The following is a 21703-nucleotide window of genomic DNA, read 5'->3' as shown; positions in this document are numbered from 1 at the left end:
AAAACCCATCGGTAAAAGTCTTAGGCATTCCAATGTTCCCTTCGAAGGACATTTTCCAGTCTCCCTTCTTCTGCAGAGAAAACATTTTGCTAACTTCCTGTTTTCTCAGCCTTCCATGAGGTGAGTCATAACATTAAAAGCACGCACATCCTAAAAAACATCTTTATTCAATCACTATCACTGAACTAAACTGAATTAAACAAGGTTTCTAACTACAAAATGTAGACATCATGTGGAATAATGGAAATAACACACCACTCTTTTAAAGGTGTATTATATTCAGTTATGTTTAACATCCTATTTGCTTGATGGTTGAAGATGTGGAGTGCGGGTGTAACTGTTCATAAAAAGTGTAGATTTAAGTGTGTGTATTTACTGTCATAAATTCAGCAAACTTCACTGTACCCATCTTCAGCAACAATATAAATATTTGTTAATTCTTTCCAAACCTATACAGCTTTCCTTAGCTGCCTAGTAACAAACTTTTTGTCTGGCCGACCTTGACTATGAAACTTACGCTTACCTAGACGCAGTTAGAATAGCAGGAAATGTGGGGAGCATCTGGCACACCCTGATGGGCATGTTTCAGTTTGCACACAACTAAAGTTCTGCAAACTGAAACACGTCTATCAGGGTGTATTTCAGTTTTCAAACTGAAACACAGGCATGTTTTAGATTGCAGACAACTAATTTTTGGCTGTCCTGTTTTTGCAGAGAGTGATTTCCTTTAGGGTACATAAGCTGCAGCACTTTTACAGCCTTCTTTGATTTTGCCTATTTTTACTATACCTGTAAGTATTTTCTTCTACTTACACATTTCACATTTTCTTTATTAGTAATTTTTTACAGTCAGTCAGTCATTTTCTACTGCTTATTCCATAGTGGGTCGCGGGGGAGCTGGTGCCTATCTCCAGCAGTCTATGGGCGAGAGGCAGGGTACACCCTGGACAGGTCGCCAGTCCATCACAGGGCAACACACAACCAACCATGCACACACTCATTCATGCACCTAAGGGCAATTTAGAGTGACCAATTAACCTAACAGACATGTCTTTGGACTGTGGGAGGAAGCCGGAGTACCCGGTGAGAACCCACGCATGCACGGGGAGAACATGCAAACTCATTTTTTACAAACACAAAACATTTGTTCACTTTGATTTTGAAATCTGGAAAATAAAACAGATCTTTTTTGTTGCGTTTTTAAATTTGTGATGCTTTAACTTTCAGTATTTCTTACATTGCTATATATATAGTCTACTTTCCCCCCCACCCCTCCACATTCTGCCTTTTTGGGACGTTTTTAAAAAGTGGTTTTAATCATTTCTGCAGCTCTTTAGCATTTTTCATTGGATTTAGTCTCTTTATTACAAATTTTCAGCTTAATAAGATGGGATGTTTTCTCTTTGTTAAGCTTCCTTACTCTGACCCATGAATCAGTCAGTCAGACAGTCATTTCTATACCTCTTCTTCAATTAATCTCCCATTAATCATTCAGGCCTAAAAACCCTTTAATATCAAATGATGAAACAATAAACTTGTAATTTGGCCAAAGGTATTGACAATGATTTTTGCTAATAATGCAATTTTCCAAGTATGTTTTCAAAGACATGACTTCCATTCAAAGGTTTCAAAGATGTCTTGCTCCTTGGACTCTGAATATGAAGAGAAGAGGAATGTCATTTACAAAATACATTACCTTCCTTTTTTAAATTACTATTTTATTTGCTATTTCTATTGACGTTTCCACAAACATTTCCATGTTGGTTTCATCTTTGTTTAGAAATTAATAACATCATGGAGAGGTTAGATTTAAATCCTGTAAAATCATATTAATTGTTTTTTTTACCCTGGATGTGGTTCTAATAAAGCTTGTTCCCCTCTATGTCTATGTCCGTGCAGGTGGGTCACATAAACGTCATGTTCCTTCCAATGTTAGAGATGTTAAACTGGATTTCTAACATCACTCCCACAAACAGTTGTTGGAGATCTAGTCCTGATCCCTGTCCACACCCAGCCAAATGACTCGTGTAAAGAACTGGATGAGTTCTATGATGTGGTCACAGATGTAACAAGGATGTGGAAAACCAAAGTAAGGATTAAAGAACTGAAAATTAAGATTCAAATCATCCTCGAGAATGTCAAACTAACTTGGTTTTGTTGCTCATTTAGTTAGAATTTACACACTTTTGCACCACTGTCAGTAAAACTTTGTTTTCACATGAATTATAGTTTTGTACAAGCAAATTTGACATTGCAAGTTAAAACTCAAGACAATTAACAAAAATTGTATTTACTAATAATGATAATGACAAATATGATACATAATGTCTTTTCACAATATTTTATTTCCTTGTCAGAACATTATGATTTTGGGAGACTTCAATGCAGCTGGTTAATATCTTTCCAAGAAGAAAAAGAAAAAGATACGCATCTCCTCTCCTCCGTTCTATTGGCTGATAGACGATAATGTTGACACAAAAACTAGTAATTTTAACAAGAACACCTATGACAGGTGAGGCATGTTACCTTGACAAATTCTTTTAATTTCTTGCAGACTTAGCTTGTCCATTCATGGTAAAACAAAAAGTATGTTTCCACATTTTGGTTTTACCTGCAGAGATGTAATAAATAAAATGGCCCAGTGACCAAATTAGATAAATGGAAAACAAATGATAAACAATGATAAACACAGCAGTTTCCACTCCTCGATAGTCACTTCTGTTAACAGCTGCTCATTCCCTATTTACAACTTCCAATTGTTATATGGGTTAGGTTGATTTTAGTGGCTCGGCACAAGACCCAAGGGCATTGTTTTAACAAGTTTGGCTTAAGGCAACCTATAAAAACCTCCTAAAATCATTTGGAACCAGGCAACAAGACTTTTTACCACCAACGAAAAACCCCAAAATAAGATGACTCAAATAATTGACTGTCCACAATAAATCTAGAATTTTATATGCTTTCTTTAATTGAAAATGCTTTTGCAGGGGTCAGTAACAGCTTAAAAATCAGCAAAACTTAATAGTTTGAATAATGGAAATAAATCAATCAACTTAACCTATCTTTCCCTAATGCTGAAACTGGTAAGGCTGAAGAGACTTTGGAGACGGAGGCTCACCAGGGATCCGAATGGAACGATTTCTTCAGTAGGCAACGAGTGATTGTCTTCTGGGTGAAAGGCAAATCTTCAGTTTTCTGGGTCTAAGTCACAGCTGCCTAGTTCTTAATGTTTGCATAATAGTTTCCAAAAATAAACATGAAACAGAGATATTTGCAAGAACTGAAACACTTACATCACACAGTTTAATTTAAGATGGAATACCATGTCAAAGACACTGAAGCGTCTGCCTTACACCGATTATATTTAGGAATGAATTTAACCTTTGAGTCTCTACAACTTCACTGCTGTAGTTTCATCTTTTTTAGAGATATTTTCCATTGCTGACATAATCAAGAGGCGTGTTCCAACTGATTGTGTGTGAGACAAACCACAGGTGCATTCATGGACATGACTTTCCACTCCGGTTCAAGGTCTAGTGTGGATATAAAAGACGATAGAAGCATTCACTCCTTGCAGAAACATTTTGAAGTGACGCAAACATGCTCAGGATTTTGGTGTTGTCATGTCTTGCTGCTTTGGGTAAGATCATGAACCACACAATGGGTTGTGTCTTTGAGAATCTAACTGTTGGTCTTTTGTTTCATTTAGCCAACCTATGAGAGGTTCAAATAAATTGCTTAGCCAGTTATAGAAGATTTTCCTGGGAACACATTCCAAAATCAGACTGTTGCATTTGTGTTTTTAATCAGCGGTGGCTGAGCTGGAGCACCAGCCAAGGTACCTGGAGGACAGCCTTCAGAGAGTTATAGGAGGCGGTGTTGCCAGTCCCAACTCCTGGCCCTGGCAGGTACCAAAATACTTGAAAAAAGTGTGAAAGTTTTTTTGAAATCACAGACATCACGTCTGCTTCCTCTCCTCAGATCTCCCTTCAGTACCAATCTGGCAGCAGCTTCTACCACACCTGTGGAGGTAGCCTGATTCGTGCTGGTTGGGTGATGACCGCTGCTCACTGTGTGGACAGGTAACATAAGGATAAACACTCTCAGACATTATGTTAACTATTTTGTCTCAAAATGTCTCAATTTAAACAATACCTCTCACAGCTTCAGGTATAAAAAACAGAAAGTGTCAATTTGCTTAGAGGCAAAGTAAAATGCAAACAAAAACTACTTAAAACTTATAAATCAAGTTATTTTATGACCTCTGCAGTCTTTATGTGTAATAACACTTCATATTACTATTTTCACCATCTTGATGACACTTTTCACAACTTCATACCCAATTAACAGAAAATATGTATCTGCTTACAGGCAAAAGAAAAAAATATTTTTTGTTTTTATTTCATCTATAGTCTCCACATTCTGTATTCTATATATGAAAAACAAAGTTCATCTGGCTATACTGACTATACTTTATATTATTGTTCTTTATGTCTTTGTAGCTCAAGAAATTATCGTGTTGTTCTCGGTGAACATGACCTGAACTCCAACAGTGGAAGGGAACAGATCATCAGTGTCAGCCAGATTTACATCAACTCCAACTGGGCTTCAAGCAACGTTGCTAATGGGTGAGGAATGTATTTTTATGCCTGTTCTCTAAAATCCAGCCATAGTAGAAGGAAACTGTTGTAAATCTGAGCTTACTTGGAACAAAATGTGACCTCTTTTGGCCAAAGCTTCAACCAAACATGTTTTCTTTTTTTTTTTTGTGGCACTAGAGGCCTTTATTTTTAATTTTTTCCAACAGTAGGTAGACAGGAAAGAGGGCAAAGAGAGGGGGAGACATATGGCAAAGGTCACCAGGTATGGGACTCGAAGCCGGGACAGCCGCATTGAAGACTATAGCCTCTGCACACTTAACCCCTACACCACCAGCACCGCGCCTCAAACATCTTTCCATAAAAAATTGTGCTTGCAAAATAATTTTACTTTCTGTATTTCAGATATGACATTGCTCTGTTGAGACTGTCATCTAATGCTGCCCTGAACTCCTACGTCCAGCTTGCTTCCCTGCCCCCATCAGGCCAGGTCCTGCCCCACAACAACCCCTGCTACATCACTGGATGGGGACGTACCTCCAGTCAGTTTTATATCGTATCACTCTGACTTCCCCACAGTAGTATTATTTTGGTCTGCTCTTTATTTGAAAGCTGAGTGCATCATATTCTTTCACTTTAATCAGCTGGTGGTAGCCTGTCTGCTCAGCTCAAGCAGGCTTATCTTCCTGTGGTGGACCATGCAACTTGTTCCAGCAGTGGCTGGTGGGGAAGTACCGTGAAAACCACCATGGTGTGCGCCGGAGGTGGTAATGAGTCAGGATGCAATGTGAGTTTGTCTAGAAAGGTCTATCTGTTTATTTTAGTTTTGCTCTGACATTTATGAAGTTGTTTTATACCTTTATATTTTTTTCTTTCAGGGTGATTCTGGTGGCCCTTTGAACTGCCAGGTCAACGGCAAGTACTACGTGCATGGCATTACCAGCTTTGTGTCTGGAATGGGCTGCAATTATTATCAGAAACCCACGGTCTTCACCCGTGTGTCTGCTTACATCAGCTGGATGAACTCAGTAAGTGTAAAACATGCAAGCTCTCACAGTATGTATACAATAATCGTTAATTAGTCAAGAAGACAAATCCATAATGAGTTTTTAACTTTTTTCCTTTTTTTCCAGATCCTTAATTAAGTGATGAAATGATGAAAATTGCCGAGGTGCCTGACTGTACCTTCATGAAAAAACATACTCACTACATTTGTCTCAGTCTACAAAATAAATTAAAAAATCATATCAAACTTTGTGCAAAGGCTTTTTATTATTTAGAAAAAAATAGTCTGCTAACGTATTCATACTTCTTGGACATTTTTGCAATTTCTCATATTAGAAATAAACATTTGAATGTTTTTTATTCATATGAACAGACCGACAAAAAGTACTTTCTACACTACAGGTGAGGACTACCTGAAAAAGTCAGTATTAATAGGCGAGATCAGTAGGATGATAGAAAAAAAGGGACTGAAAGAATAGAGCATCAACAATAACCACTCACTCATGACAAAATAGCTGATTACACAACAAGGACCATCTTGGGGAAGGAAGTGGAGGTTGCCAGTGTTGGGTTTCATGGTATTTATATTTATACACTACCTTTTGTGTGTATTCAACTTTCAATGCACATAAAAGTAAAGCACATAGAGAGGACAACTTGAAGATGTTCAAGAAAGAAATAGTTATTCTTGAAATACGTGATGAAAGAGAGTGTGGTTTTCCAAATGAGCAAATGCCAATTGAACACATGAGATAGATGATGCCACTGAAGAAACTTGTGAGATGGATCTTCAGGATTTAAAAAAGCAGCTAGAGCACAACTTAGCTGCACTTTTTTTGAAGATGCAGACTATCCTCCATGTACCTGAGAGCTCTGTACAAGAAGCTATCAACATTTTGCGGCAAAGATGGCTCCTTAGCAACAACCAAAAAGAGAGCATCCTATGTGTCTAAAGAATTTCCCCTGGTGATGCCTGTAGAGTATGTAGTTGACAAAGATAAGAAATCAGTTGTATATGTTCCTATACAGCAAATGCTGCAGAAGTTGCTGAGCAGGACAGATGTGTTGTACAAAGCAATGTCTGAAGAGATACATGTTCCAAATGAATATAAATCTCATATAAATGGTGCATACTTCAGAGAAAATTGTATTCTTACTATTGATGAGTTCACAATTGCCATTGGGCTGTATATTGATGACTTTGAAGTTGCTAATCCGTTAGGAACATCGAAGAAGAAGCATAAGATGTGTGCTGTCTACTGGGTAATTGCCAATATGCCAGCAAAATATAGAGCATCACTCAACTCTATCCAACTTGCTCTTATATGCAACACAACCACTGTAAAATAATTTGGTTATGCTAAAGTCCTGGACCCACTTATACATGATCTTATGTCACTAGAAAAGGATAGTGTTTATATAGAGGCCTTGGGTGCAAGTGTGAAAGGAACTGTTTTGTATGTAGCTGCTGACAACCTAAGTGCTCATGCAGTGGCAGGATTCTATGAGAGCTTCTCTGTTGATAAGTTCTGCAGATTCTGTGTGGCAAGTAGAAGTGAAACTCAAGAACAAGAGGTCCGCTCTGGTGCCTTTGAGCTCAGAGACAAAGACAGGCATGACAGACAAGTGCAGGAAGTTATGGAACACCCAGAACTCGGTAGAACATATGGTGTGAAAAAAGAGTGCCCTTTTACTGCAAAATTGGAGCACTTTCATGTTGTAAAAGGTTACCCTCCTGACCTCATGCATGATCTTCTGGAGGGCATTGAGTTGTCTTTGTGCCTTTCATATCTGATTTCCAAGGGATTTTTAGTCTAGGAACACTGAATCAGGCTATCAGGTCCTTTACATACACATTTATGGACAAAACTGATAGACCACAGCCTATTACGAAGGGCTTTTCCACAAAACGCACAATCGGGGGAAATGCGCATGAGAACTGGTGCCTAATTAGGCTTTTACCATTTTTTGTTGGTGAGTGTATTCCTCCAGAGGAAAAGGCATGGGAAGTTCTCATGCTTGTCAAAGATATTGTGGAGTTAGTAGTTGCTCCCAAGTTTACTGAAGAGACACTGTACTTCCTGGAGTGCAAGTTAGCAGAGCACAGAAAATTACTGCAGTCTACTTTCCCAGAGTTTAGATTACGACCAAAACACCACTACATTGAACACTACCCTTTGCTCATTAAGGCATTTGGTCCACTGTGTGATGTCTGGACTATGCGGTTTGAGGGCAAGCAGAAATTTTTTAAAAAGGTTATCCGTGATGCTCAGAACTACAGGAATGTAGCCCTTACACTTGCTGTGAAACACCAGAGAGCAGTCAGCTATCATTTGGACTCATGTTCATTTTTCAAACCTTCAATCGAGATGGAAAAGGTCACTACTGTCTCTGTCTCATCTTTTCCTGAGAATGTTGAGAGGATACTAAGTCAGAAAATCCAAAAGCCAGCAGCAGTTCTTGTAGCGTCGTCCGTTTGTGTGGATGGAGTTACATACAAGGCAGATATGGTAGTCTCTTCTGGATCCTGCTCGGGTCTCCCTGAATTTAGGCAGATCACAAAGATAGTTGCAGTTCATACAGAAATATTGTTTGTCTGCAGAGTAATGAGTGCATGGTACCACGAGCACCTTAGATCATACGAAGTTTGCTACTCCGATATAACCACGCCTCTGTGTGTGGTTCCATTGTCAGAGCTTAATGATGTTTTCCCCCTGTCAGTAAACAGAATAGGTGGAACGCTAATGGTAACTCTCAAACGTTTTATTCTGTGCTGAACAATATCTCTCTTTATCATCAGATGGCAGTGCAACAGAGAATGCTTGTAAGAGTTATCATCACTGAAGCAGACATACGGAAGGTGGAGCTGACAACAAAGCCTGATACCATCGACCTTTTGATTAGGTCACTTAAAGATGTTCTTCAATTAAACTACAACTTCAGCTTACAGTTTAAAGATCCCAACTTCAACAACGAACTGTACAATTTAACAGAGCTATCAGAGCTGCCTGAACGACCTACCCTAAAAATTATCCCATTGCTTTCTTTTGTGGAGGTGCACGTCCCACAGTCAACATCAAGTGAAGAACTAAGCGACACACCCAGCCAGGCAGACACAGACATCCTCTCCAACTCCTCTCAGGAAAGACTGCGCCAGTGGCCAGAGGAATTTGATATGTATATACCTAAATTTTCTGTTGATGTGGAATATAGGCTGCGTCAAGCGAATCTGCTTCATCTCAGGGATGGAACACACCTCATTCCATCAAAGGAGCTCAAACATGACATTCTTGAAAGGGTTGCCGAGACCATGTATGCCTTGAAAGCATACCCAACAAATTCAGAATTTGAAGCTGTTGCCTCAGCACTGGTGCGAATACACCCATGTCTCAAAGAACAAGGATCAGCGTCCGGCTGGAGTGGTTGGAAAAACAGCTTGAAGTTCAAGATGGGAAATTACCGAACAAAAATGCGTAGGCTGGGTCACTGTGACGTCACAGTGAATGGTGGTAAACATGGAAAGCACTCTCCATGTGGAGACCCACCTAACAAGAGAATCAAAAAGCCAAAAAGAGGAGAAATCAATTACTTACCAGATTATCCAGATGGACAGGATGACTCCACCCTTGAAGATGCTCGACAGACCATGGTGGATGAAATGAAAAAGAAAACCCCAAATGGAGCCCTCATCAAGCAGAAGATGGATCTGACATTTGCTCTTCGAAGGAGTGAAGTTGTAAAGGACAAGCCTGCCATCACACAGATATGTGAACGCTGGCCTGCTCTCTTTACTGAACAACAGGTAGACCTGTAGACTTGTCTCACATACTGTGTCTACAGGGCCCCTCTGGTGACATTGGATTTTTAAAATTTACTGCATGGCTATGAATTATTATTGTTTTCATTTCTGTGCACACCGATGATTGTTGGTTTAGCCAAGAAGTATGGACAAGTTGGAATTAATTTCATATATAGATTTGAATTACAATGACATGTTCATGTTTGTTGGCTTAAGCAATGATCAACAGTCTGCATGGAAATGATTACAGTACTAATGTATGGCCACGCATTTACAAAATAATCCCAATGTCACCAGAGGGGCTCATCAAACTTGTATTAAAGTGTAATATTGGAGTCGGAGTTATTGCATCAAGTGATCACATTATGATGTCAGCTCATTTGAACATGAACATGTTTTTTTATTTTTATTTTGCATGTTTCAGGTGTGTCTGGAGTTCAGCAGGGTGGTTGGTAAGAGCCTGAAACAGGAGTTCTATGAGGCCCTTGACCATCATAGTCCCAGGCTCATGGAAATCTTCAAGACAAAGAGGGGCCTCACAGGGCAGGTGTTGGCTGACCTGATGCAACAAACGAAGGTTTGTTAATTTGCACCTCTATATTTAAGTCTTAGAAGCCCCCCACCACCCACTTTAATAGAGTAGTGCTATAGATGATAGATGGATGTGTGCTCATAGTTTTCAGGGTAACATATAAACCCTATTTTAATTTTGTGATGTCCTCTCTTCTCCCTCAATCTACCAGACTTTGAATGTGACAGAAATCAGATGCCTTGTCCTCAGGGGGCTTCCTGTAATTCTCGGCGATGATCCTTCCACCTTCTTCAAGGCCTGCGTTGTAAGCAACTTTGATTTTTCTCTCCCTTCTTTCCCCCTCCCCCCGTTTACTACCTCTTCTCCCTTCTCCTCTCACCACCTGCTTTTTCTATCTCCCCCGTTCTTAACCTGCCTTCCTCTCTCTCCATCTCTATCCCTCCCATACATATCATTTTAAGGTGTTTATTTATAAAAAATGTTTTGTTGTTTCTAAAAAAATTATCTTTGCACCTGTCCTGACTGATTTTCTGTAGTCATTTCTGAACAAGGCAGTGGGTGGACAATGGACAGGGCAGACTTTGGGCTGTGTACCTATAAAGGCTGTTTATAACAAGATGTTGACGTGGTCATGCACTGTTCCTTTTTTCAGGACATTGATGATGAGGGTTTATACAATGATGTCCCCGTGGGGATCCTCTACCATGAACAGGACAACATCACTCCACAAAAGCAGTCCCTTCACCACAACGCATCCTCGGTGGGAATCATCTTGGAGGGATCTTCCCCAGGCCATGTACTATGTCTTTGGACTTACCTATGCACTCCATCTCAACTAGTACATGAAGAACAGTTTTGATATTTTTCAACAGGTACTTCTGAAATTGGGTAAGACAGATCTGAAACCTAAACTTCAAACACTTGCAATGTAAGATCCAGGATCTCTTCTCCACAAGTTTTTACATGTGAGGTTTTTTTTTTTAATCAATTGGCAGTAAAATTATTTATTTTCAATTGGCCGTAAAAGAAGAAAAAGGAAATAACAAATCTGGCCATTTGTTAATTCAAAGTTTGATAGAAGGGAATGTATAGATGTAAGGAGAGAGGGAAGGACTGAAAAACAATATGTGTGGGATAGAGAAAGCAAGGGGGGGTCACGAGGAGGGAAGGTAGAGGTGGGAGAGTGTGGGCTCTAGATAGGGCATCTACTGTTAGTTTTATTTTTCAACCTTATTCTGTATCATTCACTTTTTGTTATCCTGAAAAAACATTTTTGTTAACTTCACAAATGCCAAGATGATGGTGTGGGGTAGAGGCGGAGGGGAGAGTATGGCTGTTATCTGCTGTCTGTTGTTTTTTACCCTCCTGTTCTCTCCTTTTTCAGTCTCAACCCCTTTTTTGTTTTCTTCATAGACAAATTTGTTATTTCGAAATGTTAAAATGCCAGTTTTCAGTAGGGCTTCGGCTAATCTTGCCTGTATCTCTGCCAAATTTGAAGAGGCACAGTACGATGTTGTAATGATTGGAAGTGAGTGAGCTTTGTGTGCCAATACATTAGACACATTTTTTTTTTTACAGATCAGAATATGCTCACTAAAAGCCTTTTGGGCCATGACTGTTTCTTTTGATGCTAAAAAGAAAATGTTCAATAAAAACAATTAATCAGTAAAATGTTGCAGTTGTATGTATTTTGCACAGCTATATTAATTGAAAAACATTTTTTTGAGTTTCAAGAACAAAAAAGTTAAGTTTGGTCAAGTAGAATATAGAATTTAGTTGAATTGGAATGAAGTAATTCCTGCTTAACAAGCTGAGTTAAATTAACTGGTGGAAAATTACTGTTTAAACTAGATATCTTCAGTTACTATAACTTGGTTACTAGTAAAAGCAACTTAAATATTCTATTCCATTCCAATAGGGGCTCAAGTTCATTGAACGTAGTTCACTTCACTCATACAACTAATGCCTCATTACTTAACTTTTTTAAGGCAACGAGTTACCTTGATTTTTTAAAGTAGATTCTACTTATCCGGGTTTACAGTGTGGGCCTCCCCCCGGTGGGACGTGCCTGGAACACCTCCCGGGGAAGGCGTCCAGGAGGCATCCGGTATAGATGCCCGAGCCACCTCAACTGGCTCCTCTCGATGTGGAGGAGCAGCGGCTCTACTCCGAGCTCCTCCCGGATGGCCGAGCTCCTCACCCTATCTCTAAGGGAGTGCCCGGCCAACCTACGGAGGAAGCTCATTTCAGCCGCTTGTATCCGGGATCTCGTTCTTTCAGTCATGACCCAAAGTTCATGGCCATAGGTGAGGGTAGGAATGTAGACCGACCGGTAAATCGAGAGCTTCGCTTTTTGGCTCAGCTCTCTCTTCACCACAACGGACCGGCACAGCGCCCCCATTACTGTGGCAGCCGCACCGATCCGTCTGTCGATCTCCCACTCCATTCTTCCCTCGCTCGTGAACAAGACCCCGAGATACTTAAACTCCTCCACTTGAGGCAGGAACTCCCCTCCAAGCTGAAGAGGACAAGCCACCCTTTTTCGGTCGAGAACCATGGCCTCGGAATTGGAGGAGCTGATCTTCATCCCAGCCGCTTCACACTCGGCTGCGAACCACCCCAGTGCATGCTGTAGGTCTTGGCTAGATGGGGCCAGCAGGACCACATCATCTGCAAAAAGAAGAGACAAAATCCTCTGGTCCAAACCAGACCCCCTCCGGCCCTTGGCTGCGCCTAGAAATCCTGTCCATAAAAGTTATGAACAGGACCGGTGACAAAGGGCAGCCCTGCCGGAGTCCAACATGCACCAGGAACAGGTCCAACTTGCGAACCAAACTCCTGCTCCGCTTGTACAGAGACCGGATGGCCCCTAGTAAAGAGCCACCGATTCCATACTCCTGGAGCACCCCCCACAGGGCATCACGAGGGACACAGTCAAATGCTTTCTCCAGGTCCACAAAAACATGTGGACCGGTTGGGCAAACTCCCATGAACCCTCGAGTACCCTGTAGAGGGTATAGAGCTGGTCCAGTGTCCCACGGCCGGGACGAAAACCACACTGCTCCTCCTGAAGCCGGGGTTCGACTATCGGCCGGACTCTCCTCTCCAATACCCTGGCGTAGGCCTTACCAGGGAGGCTGAGGAATGTGATACCCCTGTATTTGGAACACACCCTTCGGTCACCCTTCTTATGTAGGGGGACCACCACCCACAGTCTGCCAATCCAAAGGCACTGTCCCCATCCGCCACGCAATGTTGAAGAGACGTGTCAACCATGACAGCCCCATAACATCCAAAGACTTGAGGTACTCAGGGCGGATCTCATCCAACCCCGAAGCCTTGCCACCGTGGAGTTTTTTAACCACCTCGGTGACTTCAGCCTGGGTGATGAAAGAGTCCAACCCCGAGTCCCCAGCCTCTGTTTCCACCAGGGAATGCGTGATGGCAGGATTGAGGAGATCCTCGAAGTACTCCTTCCACCAGCCGATAATGTCCCCAGTCGAGGTCAGCAGCTTCCCACCCCCACTGTAAACAGTGTTGGCGAAGCACTGCTTCCCCCTCCTGAGGCGCCGGACAGTTTGCCAGAATCGCTTCGGGGCCAACCGGTAGTCCTTCTCCATGGCCTCACCGAACTCCTCCCAGGTCCGAGTTTTTGCCTCTGCCACCGCCCGAGTCCCACAAGCCAACCACAGCCGATAGGACTCCTTCTTCAGCCTGACAGCGTCCCTTACTGCCGGTGTCCACCACCGGGTTCGGGGATTGCCGCTGCGACAGGCACCGCAGACCTTACGGCCGCAGCTACGGGCAGCAGCATCGACAACAGATGTGGAGAACATGGTCCATTCGGACTCTATGTCTCCAACATCCCTCGGAATCTGGTCAAAGCTCTCCCGGAGGTGAGAGTTGAATACATCCCTGGCCAAGGGGTCCGCCAGACGCTCCCAGCAGACCCTCACTATGCGCTTGGGCCTGCCAAGTCTGTCCGGCTTTCTCCTCCTCCAGCGGATCCAACTCACCACCAGGTGGTGATCAGTGGACAGCTCAGTCCCTCTCTTCACCCAAGTGTCCACAACATGCGGCCGAAGGTCTGATGATATGACAACAAAGTCGATCAGTGACCTCCTGCCTAGGGTATCCTGGTGCCAAGTGCACTGATGGACACCCTTATGTTTGAACATGGTGTTTATTATGGACAATCCGTGACTAGCACAGAAGTCCAATAACAAAACACCGCTTGGATTCAGATCGGGGAGGCCATTCCTCCCAATCACACCTCTCCAGGTGTCACTGTCATTTCCCACGTGGGCGTTGAAGTCCCCCAGCAGAATAATGGAGTCCCCAGGAGGGGCACTATCCAGCACCCCCGACAGGGACGCCAAGAAGGTCGGGTACTCCACACTAACACTCAGCCCGTAGGCCGAAATGATAGTCAGAGACCTCTCCCCAACCCGAAGGCGCAGGGATGCGACCCTCTCATCCACTGGGGTAAACCCCAACACGAGACGGCTGAGCTGGGGGGCAACAAGCAAACCCACCCCAGCCCGCCGCCTGTCCCCGCGGGCCACTCCAGAGTAGAAGAGAGTCCAGCCCCTCTCGAGGAGATGGGTTCCAGAGCCCACGCTGTGCATGGAGGTGAGCTCGACTATTTCTAGTCGATATCTCTCAACCTCCCGCAGCAGCTCAGGCTCCTTCCCCCCCAGCGAGGTGACATTCCACGTCCCTAGAGCCAGCCTAAGCATCCGGGGATCGGGCTGCTGAGGTCTCCACCTTCGTCTGCCGCCCAATCCTCTTTGCACCGGTCCCTCACGGTTCCCCCCGCAGGTGGTGGGCCCACTGGGGGATGGTCTCGCGTGTTTCGTTCGGGCTTGGCCCGGCCGGGTCCCGCGAGGAGCAACCCGGCCACCAGGCGCTCTCCGACGAGTCCCGACCCCAGGCCTGGCTCCAGGGTGGGACCCCGGCACCGCCGTACCGGGCGACGTCACGTGCCTCGATTCTGTAGTCGTCATGAGGGATTCTCGAACCGCTCTTTGTCTGACATGTCACCTAGAGCCTGTTTGCCATGGGAGACCCTACCAGAGGCATTTAAGCCCAAGACAACATAGCCTCTAGGATCATTCAAGCATTCAAACCCCTCCACCACGTTAAGGTGGCGGTTCAAGGAGGGGCAATTTAAAATACTATATTGCTGAAATATTAAAACAACATTTAGGCAAACTACAGAAATGCAATTTTAAAAAAGTGAATTAAACTTGTTTGTCAACTCAGTGGGGCAAACCTTTGTTTGGTGTTTCTCGGCTGTTCAGAAGCGCATTACTGTCTCTGGGTCCCTCTGCCATCTCTTTCTCCAGTCTGACTCAGCTCTCAAAGACATTTACGAAAATAGAATTCATAATTTCTTTAAAACCTTGTTTTCATCCTTTCACAGAACACACTATTTAAAAACATTTAGATTGGATTTTCACTGTCTGGGACAGTTCATTCCTAATTAAAGGTCTGAAATCTGAAATGAGATATTGTTAGTAAAAAACTATTACTTAAAGAGAATTATGCAAATAGATTTCACTCAATTCTTTAAACATTTTATCATAACTTGCAGTCTGGAAAATCTCAATACCACAGTGTCTGCACCTAAAAGATGATTTAGTATAATCTAATTGCACTTGGTTGATTTTAGTGGCTCGGCACAAGACCCAAGGGCATTGTTTTAACAAGTTTGGCTTAAGGCAACCTATAAAAACCTCCTAAAATCATTTGGAACCAGGCAACAAGACTTTTTACCACCAACGAAAAACCCCAAAATAAGATGACTCAAATAATTGACTGTCCACAATAAATCTAGAATTTTATACGCTTTCTTTAATTGAAAATGCTTTTGCAGGGGTCAGTAACAGCTTAAAAATCAGCAAAACTTAATAATTTGAATAATGGAAAGAAATCAATCAACTTAACCTATCTTTACCTAATGCTGAAACTGGTAAGGCTGAAGAGACTTTGGAGACGGAGGCTCACCAGGGATCCGAATGGAACGATTTCTTCAGTAGGCAACGAGTGATTGTCTTCTGGGTGAAAGGCAAATCTTCAGTTTTCTTCCTCTAAGTGGACAGGCGCTGATGCTCGGGGTTTTGATGGTCAAGTTGGAAAAAAAAAAAACCATTTAAAAATTAAAAAACAGAATCTTTGTTGGCATATGTTTCAAAAGACGGTAACTTCCATAGGCAGAATAGTTGAAGGACACCTTTGAGGTGTAATTGAGGTTGGTTAAGCACTTCCAGTAGCCTGAAACTTAGAGCAATCACTTGTTCACTGACCAAGTTCACTTCAGTTGTCTTGGTAAAAATGCAACAGATGGAATTCAGATTCTCAATTTTGAGTTGCAGCTCTTCTCAGGGCACACGGGTTGATCCTCTTTATAATGCAGAATTGTGAGCGGCGCTGCATCTCCGGTCTTCTGATTCATCTGTGCCTTCTTTCTCCGTCCGATCTTGTTTGCTGGTCTTCTGCGAGGAAACAACCCAGTTTCTTTCTTTGGCACAGTTTTCATAGTGCAGATAGCCTCACTGCTCATCCCCTGTTGCCGGGCAAGCTTTCCCATCATTGAGTTACGCGGTCGCCGTGACTTTTCGATGCTGTCTCCCAGCCTCCGTAGACAGAGCCGTAAACAGGCCGCAGCTGGGTCCCTGTGTTATGACTTCCGTCTGTTTTTCGACTTTCACGACTCCCGCTCCCGTCCTGGTGCTTTGACTTTTACCTTTTTTTCAAACTTCAGATTGACGAAAAACATCGTGCGCCTGGCTTCTCGTTTCTCGCTCCCAGGCTTCTTATGACTTGAGCTTGCTCGTTGACCTCCCATCCATGCCCAGTTCCCGTGACGCTGGCTCTTCTCTGCCCCTCCCGTCCTGATGTTATGACTCTGCCGCCTCTGGCTCCCAGTCCATGGTGCCCTCCTTATCTACTCTACCTCAGGCTTTCTAACACAGTATTTATCTCCTGCTTGCTCTCACACCAGTTACAGTTAAAAAAACATCACTGTTCTCACAAAATAGAAAATCATCATACATTTTTCTTTGATTATACTTGTAGTTTTCTACTTCTGAAAAAGATAAGACAGTCACAGTTAATGTGTGACTCCATACAGGCCTCTTCAGTCCTCAGATCCAGAGTGCGAAGATATACTCATTTTACTGTTTCATGACATCTTATCCATGTAATATGATCATTATCTATTTGATACTCTAAAGATTATGCTCTCATTTCATCATATGTGATTGTTGTTAAACTCAATCATAGTGATAAACTTCTGCAAAAGAAAGAAGAATTAAAACATACACCAAATGGGCCCCCCAGACTTCATAGCTTTAAAATGTGAACATTTACTGCTGTATATTTCATTGATCTAATTATGAGGGTTTAATTAATTTCTGCATGGATACATGGAAGGATCTCACCTCATTTTGGCAATGTGTAAAGACGATAGAGACATAGCCCAAAAAGACTGGAGGTTGCATTACAAAGCCTTTAATCAGGGGGCTGAATTTAAATGCATGTCACAACTGCATTCAAATTTGTGTTCACCAAAAAAATAAACTGATTAAAAATATGCATAATTTCTTTTATACTTCTTGTGGGTGAAATGGGATATAATGTGAAAGAACTCAAGAGGTGTGAATACCTTCGCAAGTCGTGTACCTATTGTACTAAGTAAGTACAAACATATTTTTATCATGTGTTTAGGTGTCAAATGAGGATGTCCTTACTTTTCCTCAAGAATGTACCTGCATGGTTGTTGCTTAGCTCCGGAAAAAGGAAACAGATTTGAACAAAATGTCTGACACCATCAAAAATGTATTTTTATTAGCACTATATGTTACTAATTTAGTTGATGGTATTGTGTTGTACAAACAAATGTTTAGGACCACACTTTGACTAAACGCTGTAATGCCTCTTGTTCGAACAGGATTGTGGTGTATGGAAAGAAAATGCTTAATGCCGTCATCCCCAAACCTGCCAAATCTTTCAACTTTCAGAGAAAGTTCAGGCTAACTAATAAAAAGTAAGTTTTGTCTCTTGAATGTGCCAAACTGTTATTGTTCTCTAGCTGACAAAAATGAAAACTTTCGAGGTTTTAAAGGACAGAATACTGTCCTCCTTTGCTTTCCAAGGCTCTTAGCATCAGTGACCATTATCCAGTGGAGGTGGAGCTGAAGACTGTCCAAACTGCATTAAGACAAAGGAACAATGCTGCGTCCCATGCAGGAAACACATCCAGCAAAGGTAGCCTTTACTTTAATGATCACATAGATATATGTGAAGTGCAATTGATTGATCAAATGGCCCTTTCTAAGGTTTTTGTCTGCATGTCACATGGAGTAGAATAGTTAATTTAGAGACATAAGTGCCTTTTCTTACTTAAGGAGGGAAGAGCAGTTTGACAACCAACAATGAAGATGAAACTAACCTTCTGAGGAGCTGAAAATGTACTTTGTTCGATGCCAAAAAAACAACTCTGAGCAATTTTACAATAAAAATAAAATTCAATGAGTTTGATTGGATACAACCACTTAGCTATAACCAATCTATTCCTATTTAATCACATAAAATGTCTGCATCATTAAGTTTCAACGAGCTCAATGTGGACTCCAGTTTGAACTAAACGCAATCGTACTTTAGAAACCCCAAACATGAAACTGTAGAAAGTGTAGAACTAAATCTGTGTTTTATTTTGTTCTAGTGCAATATGCTGCATTATTTCTGTGAATTTAAACCAACAGGACCACAGAGGAGGACCAGTCCAGCAGAATCCGTGGAGAGCAAGAATTCAGCAGCAAAAAGAAAACGAGGGCAACAGGTTGCATCCAAGACTCACAGGCTTCCATTGTTATTTTTGCATTGAATTGTCATTATTACCTGCAAGATTTCAACCACAAGCTGATGTTCTTAGTGTTGACATTTTCATTCCCCAGAGCTGACATCTGTTGATAATTTCATACAATAGTCTTAAAGAAAACTGCATCCACATTCAAATGTACACCATGACACTGTTTTTAACAATGGCAGTAGCATGTGAGGCAAAGTGAAGAGGCATTGCTGTGACGTTATTTTCTTGCATCCTTGTGGTGTCATATTCAATAGAAAGATAAGGCAAATAAGAGCAATGTGACAAGGATATAAAATAACATGGGGTTATTATCAGTAGAAATAAGAAAACAAGACCAGCAGTCTTATCTTTTTCTTCTGCCTTTGCTTCTTGTTATGCTTACTGTAAAGGACTTGGCTCTATATACTTTTTTATTTATTTATTTCATATTTCTCTATCTTTAACCGAGGCTCTTGCCATCATTGACCATTGTCCTGTAGAGACAAAAACTGTCCGAAAAGCCCCACAACAGAGGAAGAAGGCTACCACCCAAACAAGAAAAACACCCACCAAAAGACAAACTCCAATGAAAGGTACCTTAAACTTTATTCATTCATTTCCATTCAACTAACTCCTGTTAAGGGTTGTAGGGGTGGAAGACCTTCTGTCTATCTCCAGTGGTAACTAGGTGAGAGGCTAGGTACACCTGATACAGGTCATCAGTCCTTCACAGGGTTGACCATTCACAGACACACTCATGCTTAAGGGCAATACAGGATTTCCAGTTAATATAACAGGCATGTTCTGTGAAAGTGGGAAAAAACCAGAGTACCCAGAGAGAACATTCTCATCAATGGGGAGAACATGCTGTAAACTGGCTGAAATGTAAAAAACAAAAAAATGACATTAGCTGTCAGTCAGTTTATGTTAATGAATGTCTCCTTTTTTTTTTTCAAACCTAAACTTTATGAAGGATGAACAATGTCAGCATGGACCCAAATTTAAACTTAATTGGAAATTTGTTTGTCCCAGAATGGAAACAGTACACATTTCAACTGTAAGCTATATACAGTCATATTCAATAAATTATGGGTTCAATCGAGGCTAGTTTCTCAGAATATCCCAAGTTTCTGTATTAAAAAAATATTATTTATTGGTCTGATGTAATATTCTAATCTTACATGTTCATTATCTGCAAGCAGAAAATCATCATAATTAACAGAAATAAAAACCTGAGAACATTAGTCTGCATGTAATTTATCTATATAATGTCAGTTCACTTAGTGATTGAGTTACTGTTATAAATTAATGTTTCACTATTACTCTAATTTATTGAAAATGATTGTAGATGCACATGGCTGTTTTTATTTTTAGTCTCATTTTGTTCCATTCAAACCAACAGGAGCTCAGAAGAGGTCTAAACCAGCAGAATCTATGGAGAAGAAGACTGCAGCAGCAAAAAGGAAACGAGAACAGGTTGCCATTAAGAGCCCAACAGAGAGGAGATATTTAACTGTGTTCATGTCTTCTTTTCCTAAACCTGAGTACTGCTAACAGTGCCACACAGTTTCAGAGTCAGTTAAAGCCAGATTTTTATCTTAATTTCAACTAACTAAATTGGACTCTTTTTAATAAAAGCAAAGCATTTTAGGTTAATAGAATATTTCAGTGTTCATATTCTCAGGCCTAGGCAAGTTTTAGACCGGCACAAAAAAATCAATGGAAGTCTGGCATTGTTGGATATTGCCCTTTATGCTAGAACGTGAAACATTTAAACAGCCAGGTATCTCCATATGCCCAAAGACACATTGGAAGTACTGTAGTGTGAAGGGGGTTCAACAGAATTTTCATGTGCAAAAAAAGAAAACAAAGACCAGTACCAGTACTCTTTTAACAAGAAACTTACTATATTTTGTACTCTCTTTTCTGTTTTCGTCTCTCTCTCTTCCTGCGCTCCTTGCAACTCTGCAAACCCAAACTGTGAGCCTGTTCTTCCCCAAACAGTCACCAGCGCCTCAAAGGTCCGACTCTGAAACGTCCGACTCTGAAGCATGCAACCCTGAAACATCCCACTCTGAAGGATCCAACTCTGAATTTGTCCAGCCTTATTGGTTCAACCCTGAAAGATCCATCCCTGACCAAACCTTATCATATCTGCTTGATCACCTCTCATGGAATCATCAATCTATTGGCTTTCAAAGGAACATTGCTTCACCATCTCAACAGCATACTTGGTCAACAAACCCTCAGTTTTGTCCGTAGACAGTTTCTTCGTCCACAACCCATAAGATTTATGCCTGCTGTATTCAAGGGATCCATGGGTAGACATTTTAAACTTTTTACTTTTAGTTGAAGTCTGTCTGGTTCAGTTTACATCATGGCTGTTTACATACCTGCAAGATTTGATGACTGATCTCTTCACACAAATAATATCTTGAGATTTGAGCACAGACCTTTTAAAATAGTTCAAATGTCTATAAAAAGTTTTACTTAAACTTCTTGAGTAAAAAAACAACAACAATTTTGTCTGCTGATATTTGTGTCTTCCTGTTGAAAAGTGTTTTTATTATATGTAAAAACATAGCAAAAACATATAATCCCTGTCAAGATTAAGTTGTTATTAATCAGAAATTCTTCATTGGTTATTTTAAGTTGTTATAAGTTAACTTATGAAAAGAACATTTTCTCTTTGGTGTGAATTATTTTTCCATCTGCTTTGAAACATTCCCATTAAATATACAGTAATAGCTTTTATTCTTCATTGATTCATGTTGTTTCAGATTTTGAGCTGTTTTAGTTTCATATGTTTTTAAATAGATTTGCTCATGTAATACAATTTGACACTTCACAGTCACTGTCATCGAAAAATAAATTTCTGCTTAATAAAGACTGCCATTGCATGCCCAATTATTTTC

At 41.3% G+C, this 21703-nt stretch overlaps 1 protein-coding gene and 1 pseudogene across 1 annotated transcript; both read left to right on the top strand.

Annotated features, from left to right (window-relative positions):
• Positions 1-308: 308 nt before the first annotated feature.
• Positions 309-20342, top strand: LOC124857487 (annotated as a pseudogene).
• Positions 3503-5850, top strand: LOC124856987 (elastase-1-like). Its single transcript, XM_047348000.1, has 8 exons — positions 3503-3640; positions 3811-3908; positions 3982-4082; positions 4503-4628; positions 5004-5140; positions 5243-5385; positions 5477-5626; positions 5732-5850. The coding sequence occupies exons 1-8, from the start codon at positions 3601-3603 to the stop codon at positions 5741-5743; spliced, it is 807 nt and encodes a 268-aa protein (XP_047203956.1). The 5' UTR covers positions 3503-3600; the 3' UTR covers positions 5744-5850.
• Positions 20343-21703: the final 1361 nt, after the last annotated feature.

This window comes from Girardinichthys multiradiatus, chromosome 20, assembly GCF_021462225.1.
Source record: "Girardinichthys multiradiatus isolate DD_20200921_A chromosome 20, DD_fGirMul_XY1, whole genome shotgun sequence".
NCBI classification, from domain to species: Eukaryota; Metazoa; Chordata; class Actinopteri; order Cyprinodontiformes; family Goodeidae; genus Girardinichthys; species Girardinichthys multiradiatus.
The sequence above is the reverse complement of the archived record's forward strand: the minus strand, read 5'-3'. Positions and strand labels throughout refer to the sequence as shown.